The sequence below is a fragment of the Pongo abelii genome, chromosome 8, assembly GCF_028885655.2.
Source record: "Pongo abelii isolate AG06213 chromosome 8, NHGRI_mPonAbe1-v2.0_pri, whole genome shotgun sequence".
Taxonomy (NCBI): domain Eukaryota; kingdom Metazoa; phylum Chordata; class Mammalia; order Primates; family Hominidae; genus Pongo; species Pongo abelii.
This window is the reverse complement of record NC_071993.2, coordinates 104560001-104581260: the sequence shown is the minus strand read 5'-3', so window position 1 is coordinate 104581260 and position 21260 is coordinate 104560001. Positions and strand designations below refer to the sequence as shown.

The following is a 21260-nucleotide window of genomic DNA, read 5'->3' as shown; positions in this document are numbered from 1 at the left end:
TTTTATTTTCTCTCCTTTAGCTTTTGCCCTAAACAAGTATCTATTTACCTCTCTTTTTAACCTTAACACTTTCTTTTTAAGGAATAATTTTTTTAAAAATGTATCTCCATTTTTCTGCCGCTAGTCAAATATTACCACTGAAAAAGGTTAAATATTTTGGAGAAAGCATCCTTTTTTGTTGTTGTTGTTGAGATGGAGTTTCGCTCTTGTGGCCCAGGCTGGAGTGCCATGACACGATCTCGGCCCACTGCAACCTCCACCTCCCAGGTTCAAGCGATTCTTGTGCCTCAGCCTCCGGAGTAGCTGGGATTACAGGTGTGTGCCACCACGCCCGGCTAATTTTTGTATTTTTAGTAGAGACAGGGTTTCGCCATGTTGATCAGACTGGTCTCAAACTCTTGACCTCATGTGATCCTCCTGCCTCAGCCTCCCAAAGTGCTGCCTGGCTCTAAACACTTAGCACTTTAATCAAAAAGGATGCTGACTGGGTGCAGTGGCTCACACCTATAATCCCAGCACTTTGGGATGCCGAGGCAGGAAGATCACCTGAGGTCAGGAGTTCGGGACCGGCCTGACCAACATGGCGAAACCCTGTCTCTACTAAAAATACAAAAATTAGCTGGGCATGGTGGTGAAGGCCTGTAATCCCAGCTACTCGAGAGGGTGAGGCAGAGGAGTCACTTGAATCTGGGAGGCAGAGATTGTAGTAAGCCGAGATCGTGCCACTGCACACCAGCCTGAATGACAGAGCAAGACTGTCTCAAAAAAATAAAATAAAAGTGCTAAGTGTTTCTAAATAGCTCACTTGCTCTCTTTTGCCTCTTACCTCTTCCCTAGGTCTCCAGTAAGTGAATGCCTGTTGGCTCAGTATTGTTGGGGCCGCTCTTAGAGCTGGGAGAAGGCAGACCTTCAGAGCTCACTTGCCTTTAGAAAGGTTCTTGACATCTGGCCAGGAAACCTAAGATCTGCATAGCAATAGAGTGTCCATCTTTACATAGCCACACTAATTTTATCTGTTCAATTTTATTATAGTAACAAAGTGATTATTTTTAATAATAAAAGCAGAGTGCCTGTAGGCAAGTGGATGGCCCTATCCCAGGCCAAGTCCTCTTAGTGTTTCAGACCTAGGCTGGCCAGAATAGTCTTCTAGAATGTAACATTTATCCACCAGGTGTCATTATTTACCAATCTGACAAGCCACTGGGCTGTCTCCGTGCATTCAATGGTTGGAATCAAGGCTAGAGACCAGAATAGGAGATGAATGAAAATAGATTTAGAAAAGGGCATTGTGGCTGGCATGCAGCTTGCAGTGTGGAGGGCAGCGGTGGGAGGGTAAAGAGGGCTCTTTGAAAGATCAGTGTCATTTTCCTGATCAAGTTTCCTAAGCTGATACTTCCCTGGAAGGAGTCAGAACTTGGGTTTGTAGGAGTAGCCCTGGCTTCCAGCTGCGTTGTGCTAGAGTCAGGTTTGAAGCCCCAAGTCTAAGTAGTCCCCGCTTTGATAAATTCCCGGCCGGGTGCAGTGGCTCACAGCTGTAATCCCAGCACTTTGGAAGGCCAAGGCAGTTGGATCACCTGTGTTCAGGAGTTTGAGCCCAGCCTGGCCAACATGGTGAAACCCCATCTCTACTAAAAATACAAAAATTAGCTGGGCGTGGTGGCAGTCGCCTGTAATCCCAGCTACTCGGGAGGCTGAGGCAGGAGAATCGCTTGAACCCGGGAGGCGGAGGTTGCAGTGAGCTGAGATCGTGCCATTGCACTCCAGCCTGGGGGACAGAGTGAAACTCTGTCTCAAAAAAAAAAAAAGAAAAAAAAAATTCCCTTACTGTGCCTACTTGCCCCTCTGCCCTTCCTTTCTGACTTCATGTGCCTCAGAGCATAGGAAAGCATCCACAGTAGAAAGATAAATTGAGAAATTGCTCCTTCCCAGTCTTCAGACCAGAGAGACAGTTCAGGATCCAAAAGGGAGAGGTCAGGGGCCATGAGAATAGGAGATGTGCATGGGCGTGCCTGTGAAAAGCTGCTTGGAGGACCAAAGTAGGCAAAGTAACCTCTACCGGCTCCCCGCTGCCCGCCACCCTCATCCCCCTGTGCTCTCTGCTTCAGGCTGCAAGTGCAAGGCAGGAGGCTGAGATGGGCTCAGGCCAGCCATGGACCCTGCCTGCCCTCAGAGCCAGCCGTTGCTGGTGAAATCCATACGCAGTGCCTCCTCCTCAGCGGGGCTCAGCTCCTGCAAGGGGGCGCGGCAGGGGCCTCCGTAGTAGCCAAACCAGTCCATGATTTTCTTCAGCCCTGGGATCCCAAAGCGCCGGGTCACCTGCAAAGCAGGGCCTGTTAGAAGAGACTGAGAAATTTGCTGAACACCCATATCTGGAACTCAGAGATCTGTCACTTTCAGAATGTTGAAGTCCTACGCTCTTCCCCCAGGAAAGTAACTGCCAACTCTATGGCACCCAGGGTACATTGGGAATCCAGATTTAGAGACCAGAGAGAAGGTTTGTAATAGCAAAATACAAAAACTTCACATTGGGGACAAAGAGTGCCTCCTTTGGTTTTAGGAGAAAAATCCACTCCAACAGAGAGGAGAGTGGCATTCGGTCCTCGAGCTGGGGTGGGAGAAGACAGCAAGGCTGCAGGTCTAGGCACTAGAGCATCAGCAGTCTGCAGCCCAGCTCCCTGAAACCTGATGCAGGGCACACCAGACCTGGGAAGTCAGGAAGGGGAAGGATCTGTGAGAGTCTCAGGCACAGCCCAGACCTCTACTCCCCTTGCATCTGGCTGCCCTCACCTCCCCATAGCTCCTCCTGACCCTAACACTAAATGTTCTCCCAGGAAAAGCAAAGCATCATTGCCCAAGGAAGTTTTGTTGTATAAACTGTATGTCATTTACTTCTTATCTCTGAGTAAGTTCTCCTGTCTAAAAAAGGAAGGGGCTGGACAACATGATCTCTAAAGGCTTTTCCATGATAATGGGGGACCTAAAGCTATTGTTATAATTTATTCATTTATTTTTATTTATTTTTTTTTTTGAGACAGTCTTACTCTGTCACCCAGGCTGGAGTGCAGTGGCGTGATCTCAGCTCATTGCAATCTCTGCCTCCTGGGTTCAAGTGATCCTCCTGCCTCAGCCTCCTGAGTAGCTGAGATTACAGGCACCTGCCACCACACCAAGCTCATTTTATTTTATTTTATTTTTGTATTTTTAGTAGAGACAGGGCTTCGCCACGTTGGCCAGGCTGGTCTCAAACTCCTGACCTCAAGTGATCTGCCCACCTCGGCCTCCCAAAGTGCTAGGATCACAGGCATGAGCCACTGCACCCGTAATAATTTATTTATTTTTATTTTATGTTTTTTTTTTGAGACAGGGTCTCACTGTGCCACTCAGGCTAGAATGCAGTGGTATGATCATGGCTCACTGTAGCCTAGACCTCCTGGGCTCAATCGATTCTCCCACCTCAGCCTCCAGAGCACCTTAGACTTCAGGTGCATGACACCATGCCTGGCTAATTTTTGCATTTTTTTGTAGAGACGAGGTCTTGCTATGTTGCTCAGGCTAGTCACAAACCCCTGAGCTCAAGTGATCTGCCCACCTCGGCCTCCCAAAGTCCTGGGATTACAGGCATGAGCCACGGCACCCGGCCTATTATAATTTAAAATCATGTGTGGAATATTACAGAATAAATGAAGCATCAAATTTCCTTGCTTTTGGTATAGCAACTGGATATTTCATGCTGATCGGAAATATTAGATGAATCTTTCACTACCTAAAAACTACGAAAGTAGTCCTTAAGAAAGTTTGATTTGGAGAGAAGCTAAAACCTTAGGAGGATAAAAATAAGAGGTTGTTTGGGATAAAAAGGCCAGGAACTACTGATGAAAGATTGACTAATAACTGTTTACCACTAGAGTCCCGGAGGCTTTATCAAGCATGGATTTTTTTTCTTGGAATGGGTGGTAAGCCACCCTCCTGCAGGCCTTGCCACCCCCACGATGTTCTAATAGCCTGGCCTTTTTACCCAAAGCCTGAGTAGGTGGGAAAGACCCAGGATAGAGGATGGAAATAAGAGGTACCTAGAGAAAAGCTCGCTCCTGCCATGGGTTTCCAAAGATATCTGATGTGGCCCCTCTTCAAACCCTAAGAAAGGGTTGGTGGCAAAGACTATAGAAAGTCCTAAATATAGCCAGGGGCAGGAGGCAGGCTGATGGGAAGGTGGAGGAAGGACATTGTGTTTGACCAGGGATGGGCAATAGAGTGACATCAAGCTGCTCTCGGGGTGTCTGAGCCTACAGCCCAGGCAGCAGAAAGGTGTTCCAGGCATTCCTGGGTATGTGCCCAGAGCTGGCACAGGAGAGGACGCAGAATGAAGGGTGAGGCAGGATGGGGTAGGGCGGGATGACACACAGAGATCTGGGATGACAGCTAGGCATCCACTCTTCCCCAGGGGCAGCCCAAGCTGCTTCATCTGTGAAATGAGTGATAACAACACCTACCCCAAAGAGACGTCCCAAGGGCCAGTTGAGAAAAACACCGCTAATATTAGACCAGTTCCCATGAGCCCTGGAAGCCGCTCCTTTTCCTGTCCCGGTGGCATGCGGGTTCTGGGACCCTTGCTTTCACAGGTGCACTGGGAGTGGGAGAGCAGAGGCCCCACCCCAGTGGAACGTTTAGTATGTGCAGGACGGCCTGTGCCCAATGGGGCCCTCGTTTCTGCAAGTTCTTATAACTATTTATAGAAGGTCCCATCTCAGAAGCACCTTCACCTCCAGAGGGACTCAGATTTACCTCCTCAGCTGTCCTTTCTGTAAATCTAAGTTAATCTGCCCCTTTGAGATAAGGATACAGCTGTGAGGGAGCTCTAGAGCCCACATACCACTTTACCCAAACAAAACATTGTGGAGTGCCTAGCTCAGCCTGGGACTGCAGCCAGGCCCATGAGGCCCTTACCTTGCGTGCAGAACTTAAGGGGAGGCCAAAAACCTCAATCATCAAAATAAGTAATATTTCAATGCAATTTTTTTTTTTTTTAAACAGTCCCACTCTGTCGCCCAGGCTGGAGTGCAGTGGTGCGATCTCGGCTCACTGCAACTTCCGCCTCCTGGGTTCAAGTGATTCTCCTGCCTCAGTCTCCCGAGTAGCTGGGATTACAAGTGACCACCACCACGCCTGGCTAATTTTTGTATTTTTAATAGAGAGAGGGTTTCACCATGTTGGCCAGGCTGATCTCGAACTCCTGACCTCAGGCTATCTGCCCGCCTCGGCCTCCCAAAGTGCTGGGATTACAGGCATGAGCCACCGTGCCCAGCCAAAATAAGTAATATTTCAATGCAATATTTTTTAAAAATCAAAATTAATGCAAAAAAATCCACAATGAACAAAACTTTAAATAAAGACAGGATCCAACAGAGCCATGCCCCACCATATAGAAGGCTCATGCATAAGTAATCATGCATGCCCCATATACATGGGGCTTTTTGGTGTATTTTTTCATTTTTATTTATTGTATTTTTTAAATTTCTTTTTTTTGAGACAGGGTCTTGTTCTTTTGTCCAGGCAGGAGTGAAGTGGTGTGATCGTAGCTCACTGCAGCCTCGACTTCATGGGCTCAAGCAATCTCCCTGCCTCAGCCTCTGAGTAGCTGGGACTAGAGTTGCACACCCCCATGCCTGGCTAATTTTCGTTTATTTTTACTAAAGACAAAATCTCACTCTATTGCCCAGGCTGGTCTCAAACTCCTGAGCTCAAATGATCTTCCTGCCTCAGCCTCCCAAATTGCTGGGATTACAGGTGTGAGCCACTGTGCCCTGCTGGTGTCTTTTTAATGGTTAAATCTTTCTCTAGAAGTAGACTTGGAAAAATATGTTTTGATGAGTTTGCTTCCATTAAAGCCAGGAAAATAAAATTATAATAAATCATGTTTTTGGTATATGAAATATTTAAGCCTAAAATAGTGCTGTGAGTTTTAACATACCTACTTCTCAATTTTCAATATTTTTTCACCCACTTTAATGTTCTTAGGGGGAAAAGAATCACCATTTAGAAAAATACTCAGAGCATTTACTTTCAGGAAGATGGAGTAGATGTACTTTTCCCAATTCTTCCCAACAAGTACAACTAAAAGCTCTGGACGTTACATAAAAATATTATCTGGACATTATATAAAAAATTATATATATATCTAGACATTATATAAAAAACACATAAGACTCTGGAAGGCAGAGAGAAGGAAGACCAACAAGGGACCTAGAGACCCAAGAAGTAACACAGTGCTACGTACCCTGGCCCAGACTTGGAGCTGAAGAAGTCAGCAAGCACACAGTGCCAATGGGTACAGACAATGCATGCACTAACAGAAGCCAGTTCTCTCTAGCCAGAGGACCAGAAAAGGGGTTGCCTAGCAAGATGGAAAGCTTTCAGACAGTAACTGCTCTACTCCAGCCAAACACCAGCCAGGCCAGCAAAGACTGAGTGAAGGAGTCTGAACTGCCACCCCTGCTCCCAGCTGGGTGGTGTCAGAGCAGGCCAGGTGGAGGGAAGTCAGGACTTGCACCACTGCTCATCTTCAAAAGGCCACCAGAGCCCACCCCACCTGCTGCCAGACACACAGGCAATGCAGTGGAGGCAGTGTTTAGGGAGCAGCCAGGGGGCTCTTCTACCCTCCAGGCAGCAGGATGTCCATAGATATCTAGTACAGATCCTAGTGCAGAGGTGTCTTTTTTTTTTTTTTTTTTTTTTTCCAGAGATGGGGTCTGGCCATGTTGCCCAGGTGGGTCTCAAACACCTGGTCTCGAGCAATACTGCCGTCTCTATCTCCAAAAGTGCTAGGATTACAGGCATGAGCCACTCTGCACCAGATCCTTAGGTGTCAATTTTTAAAAATATGTACAGGACTTGTTGGCTGGAAACTACAAAATGCTGAAGAAATAAATCAAAGAAGACTTCAAGGACTGGAGGACAATATAGTAAAGAAGTCAGTTGTCCCCAGATTGGTATGCAGGCTTAACACAATTTCGATCAAAGGCCCAGCAAGATTTTATTGTAGATATAAACAAGATTCTTGTAAAATTTATATGGAAAGGTAAAGAAATTAGACTAAAACAATTTTGAAGGAAAAAAAAAGAACAAAGTGGGAGGAATCAGTCTACCTGATTTTAAGACTTAGCTACAGCAATCAAGTCCATGTGGTATTGCAGAGAGATAGACATATAAATCAATGGAAAGAATAGAGAACCCAGAAATAGACCCACACGAATATGCCCCACTGATTTTTGACAAAGTCACGCAAGCAGTTCAATGGAGGAAAGATGGCCTTTTCAGCAAAAGATGCTAGAGCAAGTGGATATCCATTAGGGAAAAAAACCACAAAACCTTGACCTAAGTCTTACACTTTATACAAAAATTAACTCAAAATGGGTCGCAGACTTATAAAACATAAAAATATAAAACTTAAAAAAAAAAAAAGAGAAAATCTTCATGATCTTCTAAGAACTCTTCAAGATTTTTTTTTTTTTTTTTTTTTTTTTTCTGAGATGGAGTCTTACTCTGTCTCCCAGGCTGGAGTGCGATGGCACGATCTCCGCTCACTGCGACCTCTGCCCTCCGAGTTCAAGCGATTCTCCTGCCTTAGCTTCCTGAGTAGCTGGGATTACAGGCGCCTGCCACTGCCCCCAGCTAATTTTTATTTTATTTTTATTTTATTTTTATTTTTAGTAGAGACGGGGTTTCACCATCTCAGCCAGGCTGGTCTTGAACTCCTGACCTAGTGATCCACCTACCTCGGCCTCCCAAAGTGCTGGGATTATAGGCGTGAGCCACCATGCCCAGAACTCTTTAAGAGTTATTAGACTTGACACCAAAAGCATGATCCGTAAAAGAAAATGTTGATAAATTGTACTTCATCAAAATGTAAAACTTGCTCTGCAAAAGACCTATTAAGGTAATGAAACGACAAGCTGCAGACTGGGAAAAGATATTTACAAGCCACATATCTAACAAAGGACTAGTATTTAGAAGCTATAAAGAACTTTAAAATTCAACAGTCAAAAGAACAATCCAATTTTAAAATGTGTAAGAAATATAGATAGTTGACTGAAAAGGATATACAGATGGCAAATAAATACATGAAAAAAATGTTCAATAGCATTAGCCATCAGAGAAATGCAAATTAAAACCACAATGAGATGGTACTACACATCTATCAGAATGGCTAAAATAAAAAATAGTTACAACACCAAATGCTGGCAAAGCTGCAGAAAAACTAGATCATTCATACGTTTACATCAGTGTAAATTTAAAATAGTACAGCTGCTCTGGAAAAGTTTAGCAGGTTTGTTTCTGGGTTTTTGTTTGTTTGTTTGTTTGTTTTGTTTTGTTTTTTTGAGACAGGATCTCACTCTGTAGCCCAGGCTGGAGTGCAGTGGCAAAATCACAGCTCACTGCAGCCTCAACCTCCCAGATTCAAGGGATCTTCCCTTCTGCCTCAGCCTCCCAAGTCGTGGGACCACAGGTGCATGCCACCACACCTAGCTAATTTTCTGTATTTCTTGTACAGACAGAGTCTCCCCATGTTGCGCAGGCTGGTCTTGAACTCCTTGGCTCAAGCAATCGACCCCCCTCAGCCTCCCAAAATGATGGGGTTACAGGTATGAGCCACCACACCCAGCCAGCAGTTTCTCAGAAAATGAAACATACGACTACCCTATGACCCACCATTTGTACAGCTGTGTATTGATCCCAGAAAAATGAAAACTTACGGACACATGAAAACCTGTTCATGAATGTTCATGGCAGCTTTTATTTATTTATTTATTGAGACAGAGTCTCACTCTGTCACCCAGGCTGGAGTGCAGTGGCACAATCTCGGCTCGCTGCAACCTCCACCTCCTGCATTCAAGCGATTCTCCTGCTCAGCCACTCGAGCAGCTGGGATTACAGACGTGCGCCACCACGCCCAGCTAATTTTTGTATTTTTAGTAGAGACGGACTTTCACCATGTTGGCCAGGCTGGTCTCAAACTCCTGACCTCAGGTGATCTGCCTGCCTCAGCCTCCCAAAGTGCTGGGATTATAGGCGTGAGCCACTGCTCCCAGCCCATGGCAGTTTTTAATAGCCAAAAACCGAAAATAACCCAGCTGTTCTTCAACAGGTGAATGGTTAAACATGCTGTGGGGGGCCAGCCATGGTGGCTCATGCCTGTAATCCCAGCACTTTGGGAGGCTGAGGAAAGATGGCTTGAGACCAGGAGTTCGAGACCAACCTGGGCAACATAGCGAGACCTTGTCTCTACTGAAAATAAAAAAGAATTAGCCAGGTGTGTTGGTGTGCACCTGTTGTCCCAGCTACTTGGGAGGATAAGCTGGGAGGATTGCTTGAGCCAGGAGGTCGAGGCTGCAGTGAGCAATGATCCTGCCACTGCACTCATCCCGGGTGACAGGGCAAGAACCTGTCTCAATAAATAAATAATAAATAAACATGCTGTGGTACAGCCATACCATGGTATCCTACTCAGAAATAAAAAGGAATTAACTATTGATACATGCAACAAACAACCTGGATGAATATCCAGAGAATTATGCTGAGTGGAAAAAAGCCAATCCCCAAAAGTTATATACCATGTGATTCCATATAGCATACTCTTGAACTGACAAAATTATAAAATGGTGAATGTATGTGTGGTTGCTAGAGGTTAAGGAGCCGGTGAAGGCAAATGTGAGCAGGCATGGCTATAAGATGATGACATGAGGGATCCTTGTAGGGACAGAGATATTCTGTGTCTTGACTGTATCAAGGTCAATATCCAGACTGTGAAATTATCCTACAGTTTTGTAAGATGTTGCCATTGGGGAAAACTGGATCATGGGTACATGGGATCCCTTTGTATTAGTTCTTAAAGTTGCATGGGAATCTATAATTATCTAAAAATAAAAAGTTTGGCCAGGCGCAGTGGCTCATGCCTGTAATCCCAGCACTTTGGGAGGTCGAGGTGGGTGGATCATGAGGTCAGGAGTTCGAAGCCAGCCTGGCCAACATGGTGAAACCCATCTTCACTAAAAACACAAAAATTAGCCGGGTGTGGTGGCAGGCACCTGTAATCCCAGCTACTCGGGAGGCTGAGGCAGGAGAATTGCTTGAACCCGGGGGGCAGAGGTTGCAGTGAGCCGAGATTGTGCCACTGCACTCCAGCCTGGGCACAGAGTGAAACTCCATCTCAAAATAAAATAAAATAAAAAGTTTAATATAAAATATACAGTAGGCCAGTCATGGTGGCTCATGCCTGTAATCTCAGCATTTTGGAAGGCTGAGGTGGGAGGATTGCTTGAGCCCAGGAGATAAAGACCAGCCTGGGCAACATAATGAGACCCCCATCTCTACAAAAATAAAAATAAAAAATAAAAAAGATCGCTTAAGCCCAGGACATTGAGGCTGCAGTGAGCTGTCATCACACCACTGCACTCTAGCCTGGGTGACAGAGAATGACCCTGTTTCGAAAATAAAAAAAAAAGAAAAAAGATTGGGAGGCCAAGGCAGGAGGATCCCTCGAGGTTAGGCGTTTGAGGCCAGCCTGGCCAACATGGTGAAATCCCGTCTCTACTAAAAATACAAAAAAATTAGCCGGGTATGGCCAGGCACGGTGGCTCACGCCTGTAATCCCAGCACTTTGGGAGGCCGAGGTGGACAGATCACGAGGTCAGGAGATCAAGACCATCCTGGCTAACACGGTGAAACCCCGTCTCTACTAAAAATACAAAAAAATTAGCCTGGCATAGTGGCAGGCCCCTGTTGTCTCAGCTACTCGGGTGGCTGAGGCAGGAGAATGGTGTGAACCCGGGAGGCGGAGCTTGCAGTCCAGCCTGGGTGACAGAGCCAGACTCCATCTCAAAAAAAAAAAAAAAAATTAGCCGGGTATGGTGGCACGTGCCTGTAATCCCAGCTATTAGAAGGCTGAGACAGGAGAATTGCTTGCACCCGGGAGGCAGAGGTTGCAGTGGGCCAAGACCATGCCACTGCACTCCAGCCTGGGAAACAGAGCGAGACTATGTCTCAAAAGAGAAAAGAAAAGAAAAAAGAATAGGCCGGGCACTGTGGCTTATGCCTGTAATCCCAGCACTTTGGGAGGCTGAGGTGGGTGGATCACTTGAGGCCAGGAATTTGAGACCAGCATGGCCAATATAGTGAAACCCCATCTGTACTGAAAAATGAAAACAAAAACAAAAATTAGCTGGGCATGGTGGTGCACACATGTAATCTCTGTTACTCAGGAGTGTGAGGCACAAGAATTGCTTGAACCTGGGAGGCGGAGGTTGCACTGAGCTGAGATTGCTGCACTCCAGCCTGGGCAAAAGAGCAAGACTCTGTCTAAAAAAAGAAAGAAGGAAAGAAAGAAAGAAAGAGAGAGAAAGAGAAAGACAGAAAGGAGGGAGGGAAGGAGGGAGGGAGAAAGGAAGGAAGGAAGGAAGGAAGGAAGGAAGGAAGGAAGGAAGGAAGGAAGGAAGGAAGGAAAGAAAGGATAAAATGTACATTAAAACTTGAATACAGGGGCACACATTTTTCTGTTGCCTCAGACTTCAGAATGACCCTGAACTTGATGGGCGTTCTCTCTGAAGTTCTCCTTTGCTTGCCCAACAAAGAATTGGGGTATACAGTCTGACCACAGAAACGATTATTTGAAGACAACACTCTCCTGCCTTCTAACTCCTTTGCCAGCCCCAATCATTCCTATTTTTTCAGGACCTGGCCCCTGATAGTGCGGATTTAGAGGCCCCTGGTTTACACTCTTTCTCTCCAGGCATCTCTAAGTGTGGTCCTAGGGTTACTCTGTCACAATCACACAGGATGTTTGTTTCAATGCATCTTCTTGGGCCCAAAAGTTGGAACTTTAATTCGCCCCTAAGGGAATTTTAATGCACACTTAAGTTTGACAATCAATAGTGCTTGACTTTGTCCGAAGTCAGGATTTTCTGGGAGTCACAAGGAGTTCCCACACTGGGATGTTCTCTCAAAGGATTTTCTGAAGGGAAGAGACTGAGTGGGGCCTGGTGCCAGCCCTGGGTCCTGCTCCAATGAGGACACAGACTGTCCACCCCCCGCCACGCCGTGCCCCCGCTGCCACTGGCTCACCGCAGCGTTTGGCTCAATGAGGCGGTGCTGCAGTTTCTGGGCTTCTTCCCATTGCCCTGTGCAGCACAGTCGCTCCAGCTGGCACACCTGAGCCCCCAGGACATTGGCCAGGGCGCACACGCCCCCCACAGCTCCTGCACGAAGTAAGACACAGAACGTCAGCCAGAGCCTCTCCCCTCCAGTCATCCCAAGCCCTGGTCCCAGCCCCTCTTCAGCCTGGGGACATTAGATACAGATTTCTATGTCACTTGGCTGGCTACATCAAAGGCATGCTCTGTAAGTCCAGAGTATACATTTCCAGAGAGAAGAGCTGCCTGCATATTCAAAATAGAATTCCGCAGGTCAAGTACTGCTCAGGGCTGATCTGTGAGGGGCAGGGAGCAGAACCTGAAAGTGAACTCAAGGACAGTTCCTTCTCTGAACCCCTCCCGGAATAAAATCCCATCTGACAGTTGACACCTCCAGCTTCCTCCAATAGCCCCCTGACTCATCAGTCCTGTAAGAGGGTAGGATGGATGGGAAGCCTTTGCTCTTTTGAAATTTTATTCCCCCCAGTGGATGCAACCAGAGACAGCAGTGGGCGTGGAAAGCACTCTGGACAGAGTCAGGTCACCAGGCATGCCTTCCCATTGACTGCATAAACCTGAATGAGACCCTCTCTAGTCCTCTTTGTGCTCATCAGGGCAATGAAAATGAGTTTGGCTGTGATCTCAGAAACCCCCGCCACTTCTGCAAGCCTGTAAGTATGCTTCTAAGGCTAGATAGGAGTGGAACCCTAGGCACAGTGGCCTCAAAAACGTAGAGAGAGTAGGCAATTCAGAATGAGTTAATAGAGCTGTTGTTTGTGGAATACCTATTATGTGTCCCAGGCGCGCTACAGCAGCATGGCCCTGATGCTCTCCTCATGATCCCTCTGTACACAGAGTAGAAACTCAGGCCCAGATTGGTGAATGCTTTGCCCAGCATTACTCAGTGAATAAACTGCAGAGCTGAGATTCCTCCCAGCCTCCAGAGCGTGTGCTTTTTTTTTTTTTTTTTAATCTACTCCACTTTCAGGAATGAGGGAGAAATGGATCCCTTCTTCTTCCCCTTCACTGTAGAGGCCATGACATGGCAGGGGAGATGTACAAGGGCCTAGACAACCAGCCAAAGTCTGGAGGGACCAGATGGAATAGGAACCAGCATTCTCTCCTGCAGTGCTAGAGAAGTCACTCAAATCTCTACTTACTGGGGCTTCAGCTGAAGGGAACAGCTTCCCTTCTTCTCCCTTCCCTCCAGGGCTCAAATCTAATCCAAACCCAAGGACCCTGACCCCAAACAGACAAGAGCAGTTGATCTAAGTGACATCCCTAGGGATCCTGGATTGGAACAGAATCTGATCAGGCAACTGAAGATCCCTGGCCCAACTCTGTAGATCTGACAATTCATTCTGGCCTGGGACAGGGGAGAGGAAAATGGACTCCTGAACTACAGAGGAGGGCCCCAAGGCCTCTGCCCTCAGAGAATGATGTACAAGGTGGGATTAGAGCAGCTAAGTTTGTCATCTAATCATGGAGCTCAGGACTCAGAACAAACTGCAGGCATCTGTACTACAGGCCAGGGATTGTACACGGCCATCCTCCTTCAGCCAACAAGGTTACTCACAGCATCCCGAATTCAGACAGGTAAGCGGCATGGCCAGGTTTCTGAGTTTTCAGAGCGGGCAGGCTGGCAAACCAACATCTGCAGACCCAGCCCCAGCCCTCACGATCTCTCCCAGCAGACCCAGGTGCCTGGGCATCTCTTGGTCACCCATGACAATTTGAGAGCAGTGGGCGGCCTACCCAAGGCATAGCTGGCCATCAGAAAGCCAGCCGATCCAGCCAACACCTGAAAATCCTGCTTCCTGGTCTTGTGAACAATCAGCCCAATCCTGGTCACCTGCAACAGCAAATGTGGTGTGAGAGCTGTGCCCAGAGCCTCATCCTGGATGACGGCCGGGTAAGTGTGGTGGAATGAAAGCCCAGTGCCCAAAGAGATGCCCTCAAGAAAGCCCCAGAGAGCCCACACGACAGAGAGAATCCACACAGAAGCCAAGGTTGGAAACAGATCTCAGAGCTGCCCTCAGGAGCAAAAGTGCTAGGACCCAGAAAAGGAGGAGAGGACCCCAGCCCCGGAGCTGCTGCCACTCACATCACCACCGCTGTCCTTCATGCCCACAATATTGGGGTGCTGGGAAAGCGTGACCACTGCATCCACAGGCAGGTCCAGCCCTGTGTTGGCTGGGACACTGTACAGCACCACAGGGATTGGAGAGAAATCAGCAACCTGGGGGGCGCAGAGAAAAGCAGGAGAGGGCAGCCGCCCCACGTCCCAGGAGCCAGAGACTTGCCCACCCACAGGTCCCAGCCTGCTTCACTCCAGGGCCACCTGGACAGGCCTCCCTCCCGTGCTACGTGCCCCGAGTGTAAGCAGTCACAGTGGGTCATATTTATGGAGTGCTTTCCATATGCCAGGCACAGTTCTAAGGCCTTTATGTTCCTGATCTCATTTAATGCTCACTGCAACCCTATGAGATAGATGACATCATTCCTCCAATTTTAGAGGGGAGGAAGCAGTAACACAGAGTGGTCAGGTAAGCCTCCCAATGTCGTGCAGCTGATCCATGGTGGCAGTCCACCCATTTCCTATAGCTGCCGTTCATGTGAAGCACCACCCCACTCCCAGCTTCCCTTATCTCCTCTCCCTGGGCAGAGCCTCCTCTTGGTCTCAGGCCCCACACACACCTTGGTGTAGTGGTGAATGAGGGCTGCACTGCTCATGCGGCCACGATAGTAGCAAGGGGTCACCACCATGGCCGCGTCAGCCCCGACCTGAGCCATGCTGACGGTCATCTCCACTGTGGCTTGAGTGGCTGCCAGAGGAAGGAGAGAGGTGAGAGCAGGCAGAAGGAGGCCTGGACCAGGACACTGGGCCAAGCGAAGGTGCCTCAGCATGTCCCGGAAGAGGCAGAACAAGTAGACAGGACCCGAGCTAGGGCCTAGGAGCCTGGATCCCGCACACCCACCCACCCCCAGGGCCCAGGGCATTCTGGCTCACATTCGCATCCGGAGCCAGCTAGCAGGAGCCTGTTCTTGGGCATGGCCTGGCGCACACGGCTCACCACCTCCAGGCGCTCACTGCTGGTCAGGAAAGGAAACTCGCCATTGGAGCCCTGGACCACGAAGCCTGTAAGAGACACAGCTGACCAACTCCTTCCCATCCCCTACCGAACAACGAGGACACTGGTGTTCCTACCTTCCGACACCATAATCTTTCACACATTTCCTTCCCATCTTTGCAGGCAGAAGGTTCCTACACAGCTGCAATGACTGTTCACATCATTTTTCTTTTTTAGACACAGGATCTCGCTCTGTTGCCCAGGCTGGGATGCAGTGGCTCAATCATAGCTTGCTGCAGCTTCAACCTTCTGGGCTCAAGTGATCCTTATGTAATAAGGTTATTACAATTTTAAGCCTTGTAGAAATGGAATTAAGCTTAAATAGCCTTCTACAGTTTGCTGTTTGTTTAATACTATGTTTTGAGCTTTGTCCATAGCAGCACATGTAGCCCTGATTCATTCATTTTAATTGCTGTATAGTATTCTGTTGTATGGTTAGAACACAATTTATTTGTCATTCTCTTGTTGAGAGCATTTAGAATGTTTCCTTCTTTTGGCTGGGCCTGGTGGCTCACACCTACAATTTCAGCACTTTAGGAGGCCAAGGTGGGTGGATGGCTTGAGCCCAGGAGTTCAAAACCAGCCAGGGCAGCATGGCTGCCTGTCTCTACCAAAAAATGGCATACTAGTCTCTACCAAAAAAGAAAAAAGAAAAAAAGAATGCTTTCTTCTATTTGCTATTGCAAACAATGCTGAAACAAACGTTTTCTATAAAGTCTTCTGTGCATATGTCTAAGAGTTCCTCTAGAGTTCAGGCACTTTGATGTGTAATTGCTGAGTCATATCTATGTGCACCTTCATCTGTGACACATTTTTTATGTATTTACTTTTTCTTTGAGGGTCTCACTCTGTCACCCAGGCTGGAGTGCAGTGTCACAGTCACAGTTCACTGCAGCCTCAGCCCCCCGGGTTCAAGTGATCCTCCTGTCTTAGCCAGCTGGGATTACAGGCATGAGCTACCATGCCCAACTAATTTGTGTAGTTTTTTTTGTAGAGGTGGAGTTTCACCATTTTGCCCAGGCTGGCTTGAATTCCTGGGCCCAGGTGATCCTCCCACCTTAGCCTCCGAAAGTGCTGGGATTACAGTCCTGAACCCCCATGCCTGACTGTGTGCCACATTTCTAATCAATCAGTGTAGACCTCAGGAGCAGCATAGAATGTCGTACATGCCAAATCATGGTATTGTCAGAACAAATTTTTGCCAACTTTCTGGGTGAAAAGTGAATCTCATTGCTTTATTTTGCGTTTTCCTGTTTTTATCAATTATTTACTTGGGATACGTCTAACCAGTAACCTGTACCAGTTACGGGTGAGCCACGGTGCCCAGCCCACTTAAGTTTCTCTTTCTTCTTCTTTCTCCTCTCCATCCCATTCCATTAAAGAAAAAAAAATGGAAGTAGTTTACAAACACAGAGTACAATACAACAGGATTCTTAATTAATAGAAGGATATTTGGGCCTGTAATCCCAGTACTTCAGGAGGCCAAGGTGGGGGGATCACTTGAGGCCAGAAGTTTGAGACCAGCCTGGGTAACAAAGTGAGAGCCTGACTTTACAAAAAAATAAAAAATAAATAAACCAAGTGCATTTGAAGCTGCAGTGAACTACGATTGTGCCACTGCACTCCAGCCTGAGTGACAGAGCAAGACCCTGTCTCAAAAAAAAAAAAAAAAATTGGAGGCTATTTGGGAGAAGGAAATGAAAATAAGGCCACAAGCAGTATTGGTATACAAAGTTCCTGCCCTATAGTTGTGAGAAATGAGCCAGAAATTTGGTGTGGAGTTTCCCGACAGCCAGAGCTAAAAGGGAAACATGGTCAGCTAACAGACATGTAGAATCCAAAAGATAAAAGCAAAGCAACTGCCCCGGAGAAACACAGAGTTTCCTGGCACTGGGACCAAGAGAAATTGTTCCTGTGAGTCATCCTTCAGGGGACACTGTGTGATGTAGACTCCACTTCATTCCTCCAACCTTTTTCCATGCTGTTCACTACACCATCAGATTCCAGAGTGAGTTGCCAGGATATCAGGATATCTCTCTTTGGATATTTAGCTGCATTTTTTTTTTGGTAGTTATTTTGCATTGGTAACATTGCAGGGAACGTCTGGAGGCACACAGCTTCTCGCTCCTGTGGGATTGCTTCTGGGGGATTGATTCCTGTGTGTCAGGCTAGCAGCCCAAGGAAGGGCCTCCTTGTGTCTTGCTACACGGGGCTGCAGTGCTCTCCATAAAAGCTGCCAGCCCTGGATGAGGACTCCAATCTAGCTATGATTGGACCAGCACCCTCTGACTAAAGAGTCAAAGATCAAACTCTTGCCACTCTCTCTGTTCCAATACCAAAGTCATCTTCCTCCCCACCCCTGCCTGCTGTCCTGGGCTGGGGCAGGTTCTTGCTGCGGCCACTGATTCAGCCACCATCACCCTCTTCCTTCATCTCTCATCCTGCTGGTCAGTTCCAGGGGCCCTCTGGGCCGTACAGGTGGAGCTGGTCTAAACAGTAGGACAGCTGAGGCTTGCACTCTGGGAGTCAGAAGCAGACCCTGTGCTCAAGGCTTCTCTTCTGTCTCACTGAAGGGGGCAACTGACCCATGCCTGACTCCCAAGAAGGAAGAAGTGCCTGGCTGGAGAAGAGGGAGTGTGGCATAGTCAGGGCAGCACTAGACTCAAGAGTCACCTCTGGATATTGAGCAAGACACATCACATCTTTGAGTCTCTGTTTCCTTTTCTATGGGATGACAGTGAAATCATTTCAATCCTAGCTTATAGGACTGTTTTAAAGGATGAGAAAATGTCCCAGAAATCTGTGAATGGGTACCCCAAAGAGCCCCTCCTTCACCCTGGTTAGACGTCCAGGTGTGAGCCTGATGTGTCCCTGTTAGTGTAGAGAGGGGGCCAGAGGAGAGGAAAAGGCCAGGATCTCCAATGAACCAGGGACTGGCAGAAAAGCAGAGGGCTCACAGAAGAGGGGTCAGATGCACAGGCCCTGAAGTCAGAGAAGCTCAGGTTAACTCAGTTAAAAAATGGTGATGATATTAGTGCCTTTCTCAGAGTTTTGTTTTGTTTTGTTTTGAGACAGAGTCTCACTCTGTTGCCCAGGCTGGAGTGCAGTGGTGCGACCTCGGCTCACTGCAGCCTCTGTCTCCCAGGCTCAAGCAATTATCCTGCCTCAGCCTCCCGAGTAGCTGGGATTACAGGCACCCGCCACCATGCCGGCTAATTTTTGCATTTTTAGTAGAGACAGGGTTTCACCATGTTGGCCAGGCTGGTCTCAAACTCCTGGCCTCAGGTGATCCGCCTGCCTTGGCCTCCCAAAGTGCTGGGGATTATAGGCGTGAGCCATCACACCCAGCCTCTCAGAGTTGTCTTGAAGTTTAAATGAGATACTATTTGTAAAGTACTTCGAATAGAACCTGGTGCTCAATAAGTGTTAGCTGTCATTCTTATGGAGTCGGGAGAAAGTGCTCAAACCTTAAATCAGGAGGGTGGCTGGTGTTGAAGGGGAGGCTGCTCTCAATGACCTCTCATTGTACACCTACTGTGATATTAGGAGTGGGTGTACAAGGCCCCCTCCAGCTGTAAGACAAAGGAAGATAGTCTCCCCTGCCCCCACGATTACACTTGCTGCTCTGGGAGCTGGGGTGGCAGGGAGGGGAGTGGGCGTTTGGGGCTGGGGACACATAAGCAACATGGTGACTTACTGTGGCTAAAAAGAATCACATAAGGAGTGTCCCCAGACGATATTATGCCTTCTTGGTCCATCATCATGGCCACCTCCTCTGAGAAGTCTTCCTGGGATCTCTCCACTGAGCCTCCCTGCTCTGCATTTCTGTTACCTGTTCCTTGTATAATGTTTCCCCATGGACAGCACCCATCTACAAAGGTCCCCAGAATTCTTCAATTCCCCACCCCCACCCCTGTCTGTGGGATTAGACACAATTTTTCAATCTGACCTCTCCTATAAAATGAGAAATTGGGCCAGGCACAGTGGCTCACACCTGTAATCCCAGCACTTTGGGAGGCCAAGACGGGCGGACTATTTGAGGCCAGGAGTTCGAGACCAGCCTGGCCAACATGGTGAAACCCCGTCTCTACTAAAAAAATTAAAAATTAGTCCAGGCACGATGGTTCACACTTGCGATCCCAGCACTTTGGGACGCCGAGGCGGGCGAATCACAAGGTCAGGAGTTCGAGACCAGCTGGGCCAACATGGTGAAACCCCGTCTGTACTAAAAATACAAAAATTAGCTGGGCATGGTGGCATGCGCCTGTAATCCCAGCTACTCAGGAGGCTGAGGCAGGAGAATTGCTTGAACCCGGGAGGCAGAGGTTGCAGTGAGCCGAGATTGGGCTACTGCACTCCAGCCTGGGCGACAGTGCAAGACTCTGTCTCAAAAAAATAAAAAAAATTAAAAATCAAAAATTAGCCAAGCATGGAGGCGCGCACCTGTAATCCCAGCTACTCGGGAGTCAGAAGCAGGAGAATTGCTTAAGCCTGGGAGGTGGAGGTTGCAGTGAGCCTAGATCACGCCACTGCATGGTAGCCTGGGTGACAGAGTGAGACTCTGTCTCAAAAAAAAAAAAAAAAAAAAAAGGCCAGGCTTGGTGGCTCATGCCTGTAATTCCAGCACTTTGGGAGGCCAAGGCAGGCCAATCGCTTGAGGTCAGGAGTTCGAGACCAGCCTGGCCAACGTGGTGAAACCCTATCTCTACTAAAAATACAAAAATTAGCTGGGCGTGGTGGTGCATGCCTATAATCCCAGCTATTCGGGAGGCTGAGGCAGGAGAATCGCTTGAACCCGGGAGGCAGAGGTTGCAGTGAGCTGAGATCATGCCACTGCACTCAAGCCTAGGTGACAAGAGTGAAACTTGGTCTCAAAAAAAAAACAAGTTGACTGCCATGGTTCCCCAGACACACTGCACTTCCTTCCCTCTGCACCCTTGCTTGTGCTGTTCCCTTCTGCCTGGAACACATTCCAAATGCGGGCCAACAAGCTCAAGTCAGCTGCCCAGCATTCTGTTTTCCTTGCCCAGTGCTTGCCTTACTTTGCCTGGATGCATTCTGGCCTCCTGGGTGGTGCCTAGCATAGGTGTTGAGGTGTGTGTTGACAATTTATTGTGCAAAAGAAAAAGAAGTTCTTTATTTTTTTCTGCCCTGGTCTGCGGCCAAAGTTTTTTGCATGACGTAATTCATAACCTCCCTCTGGAAAGAAATTACAATTCCTGATGAAATGCTTAAGCATTTTCGTGATGAACTTTATTTATTTTTTTCTTTTTTATGTTTTTTTTGAGACTGAGTCTGGCTCTGTTGCCCAGGCTGGAGGGCAATGGCATGGTCTCGGCTCACTGCAACCTCCACCTCCCAAGTTCAAGCAATTCTTCTGTCTCAGCCTCCCGAGTAGCTGAGATTACAGGTGCCCGCCACCACACCCGGCTAAATTTTTTGCATTTTTAGTAGAGATGGGATTTCACCATGTTGGCCAGGCTGGTCTCAAACTCCTGATCTCAGATGACCCACCCGCCTTAGCCTCCCAAAGTGCCGGGATTACAGGCGTGAGCCACCGTGTTCGGCCCCCAATGAACTTTAATGGAATTAAGACTTGATCTGGAAAATTAGCCACCCTCCCAGCCAACTCTCAGGCAAGAGCCTAGAAGCTGTTAACTACTCTTCTTTGTCTTTACGTAGTCTTAACAGTGAGTGATCTGACCATTCTCTTTTTTGTTTTTTTTTTAAAAAGGAGTCTCACTCTGTCCCCCAGGCTAAAGTGTAGTGGGGCGATCTCTGTTCACTGCAACCTCCGCCTCCTGGATTCAAGCAATCCTCCCAACTCAGCCTCCCGAGCAGCTGGGATTAAGGTGGGCACCACCATGCCCAGCTCATTTTTGCGTATTTAGTAGAGATGAGGTTTCACCAGGTTGTCCAGGCTGGTCTCACAAACTCCTGACCTCAA

At 47.8% G+C, this 21260-nt stretch overlaps 1 protein-coding gene across 4 annotated transcripts in view; it reads right to left on the bottom strand.

The window, feature by feature from the left end:
- Nucleotides 1-1007: 1007 nt before the first annotated feature.
- HOGA1 (4-hydroxy-2-oxoglutarate aldolase 1) overlaps nt 1008-21260 on the bottom strand; it is a 34837-nt gene continuing 14584 nt past the window's right edge. Inside the window, exons 2-7 of one of the 4 annotated variants that reach the window (XM_024253688.3) lie at nt 15193-15321; nt 14880-15007; nt 14287-14421; nt 13938-14034; nt 12115-12248; nt 1008-2316 (exon numbers count right to left, since the gene is read on the bottom strand). In XM_024253688.3, coding sequence (XP_024109456.1) covers nt 2167-2316; nt 12115-12248; nt 13938-14034; nt 14287-14421; nt 14880-15007; nt 15193-15321 — 773 coding nt within the window. In that variant the 3' untranslated portion in view covers nt 1008-2166. Of the gene's footprint in view, nt 2317-10527; nt 12249-13937; nt 14035-14286; nt 14422-14879; nt 15008-15192; nt 15322-21260 lie in introns of those variants that run through there. The other 3 variants (XM_054522748.2, XM_054522749.2, XM_063727694.1) reach the window with 3 other exon arrangements.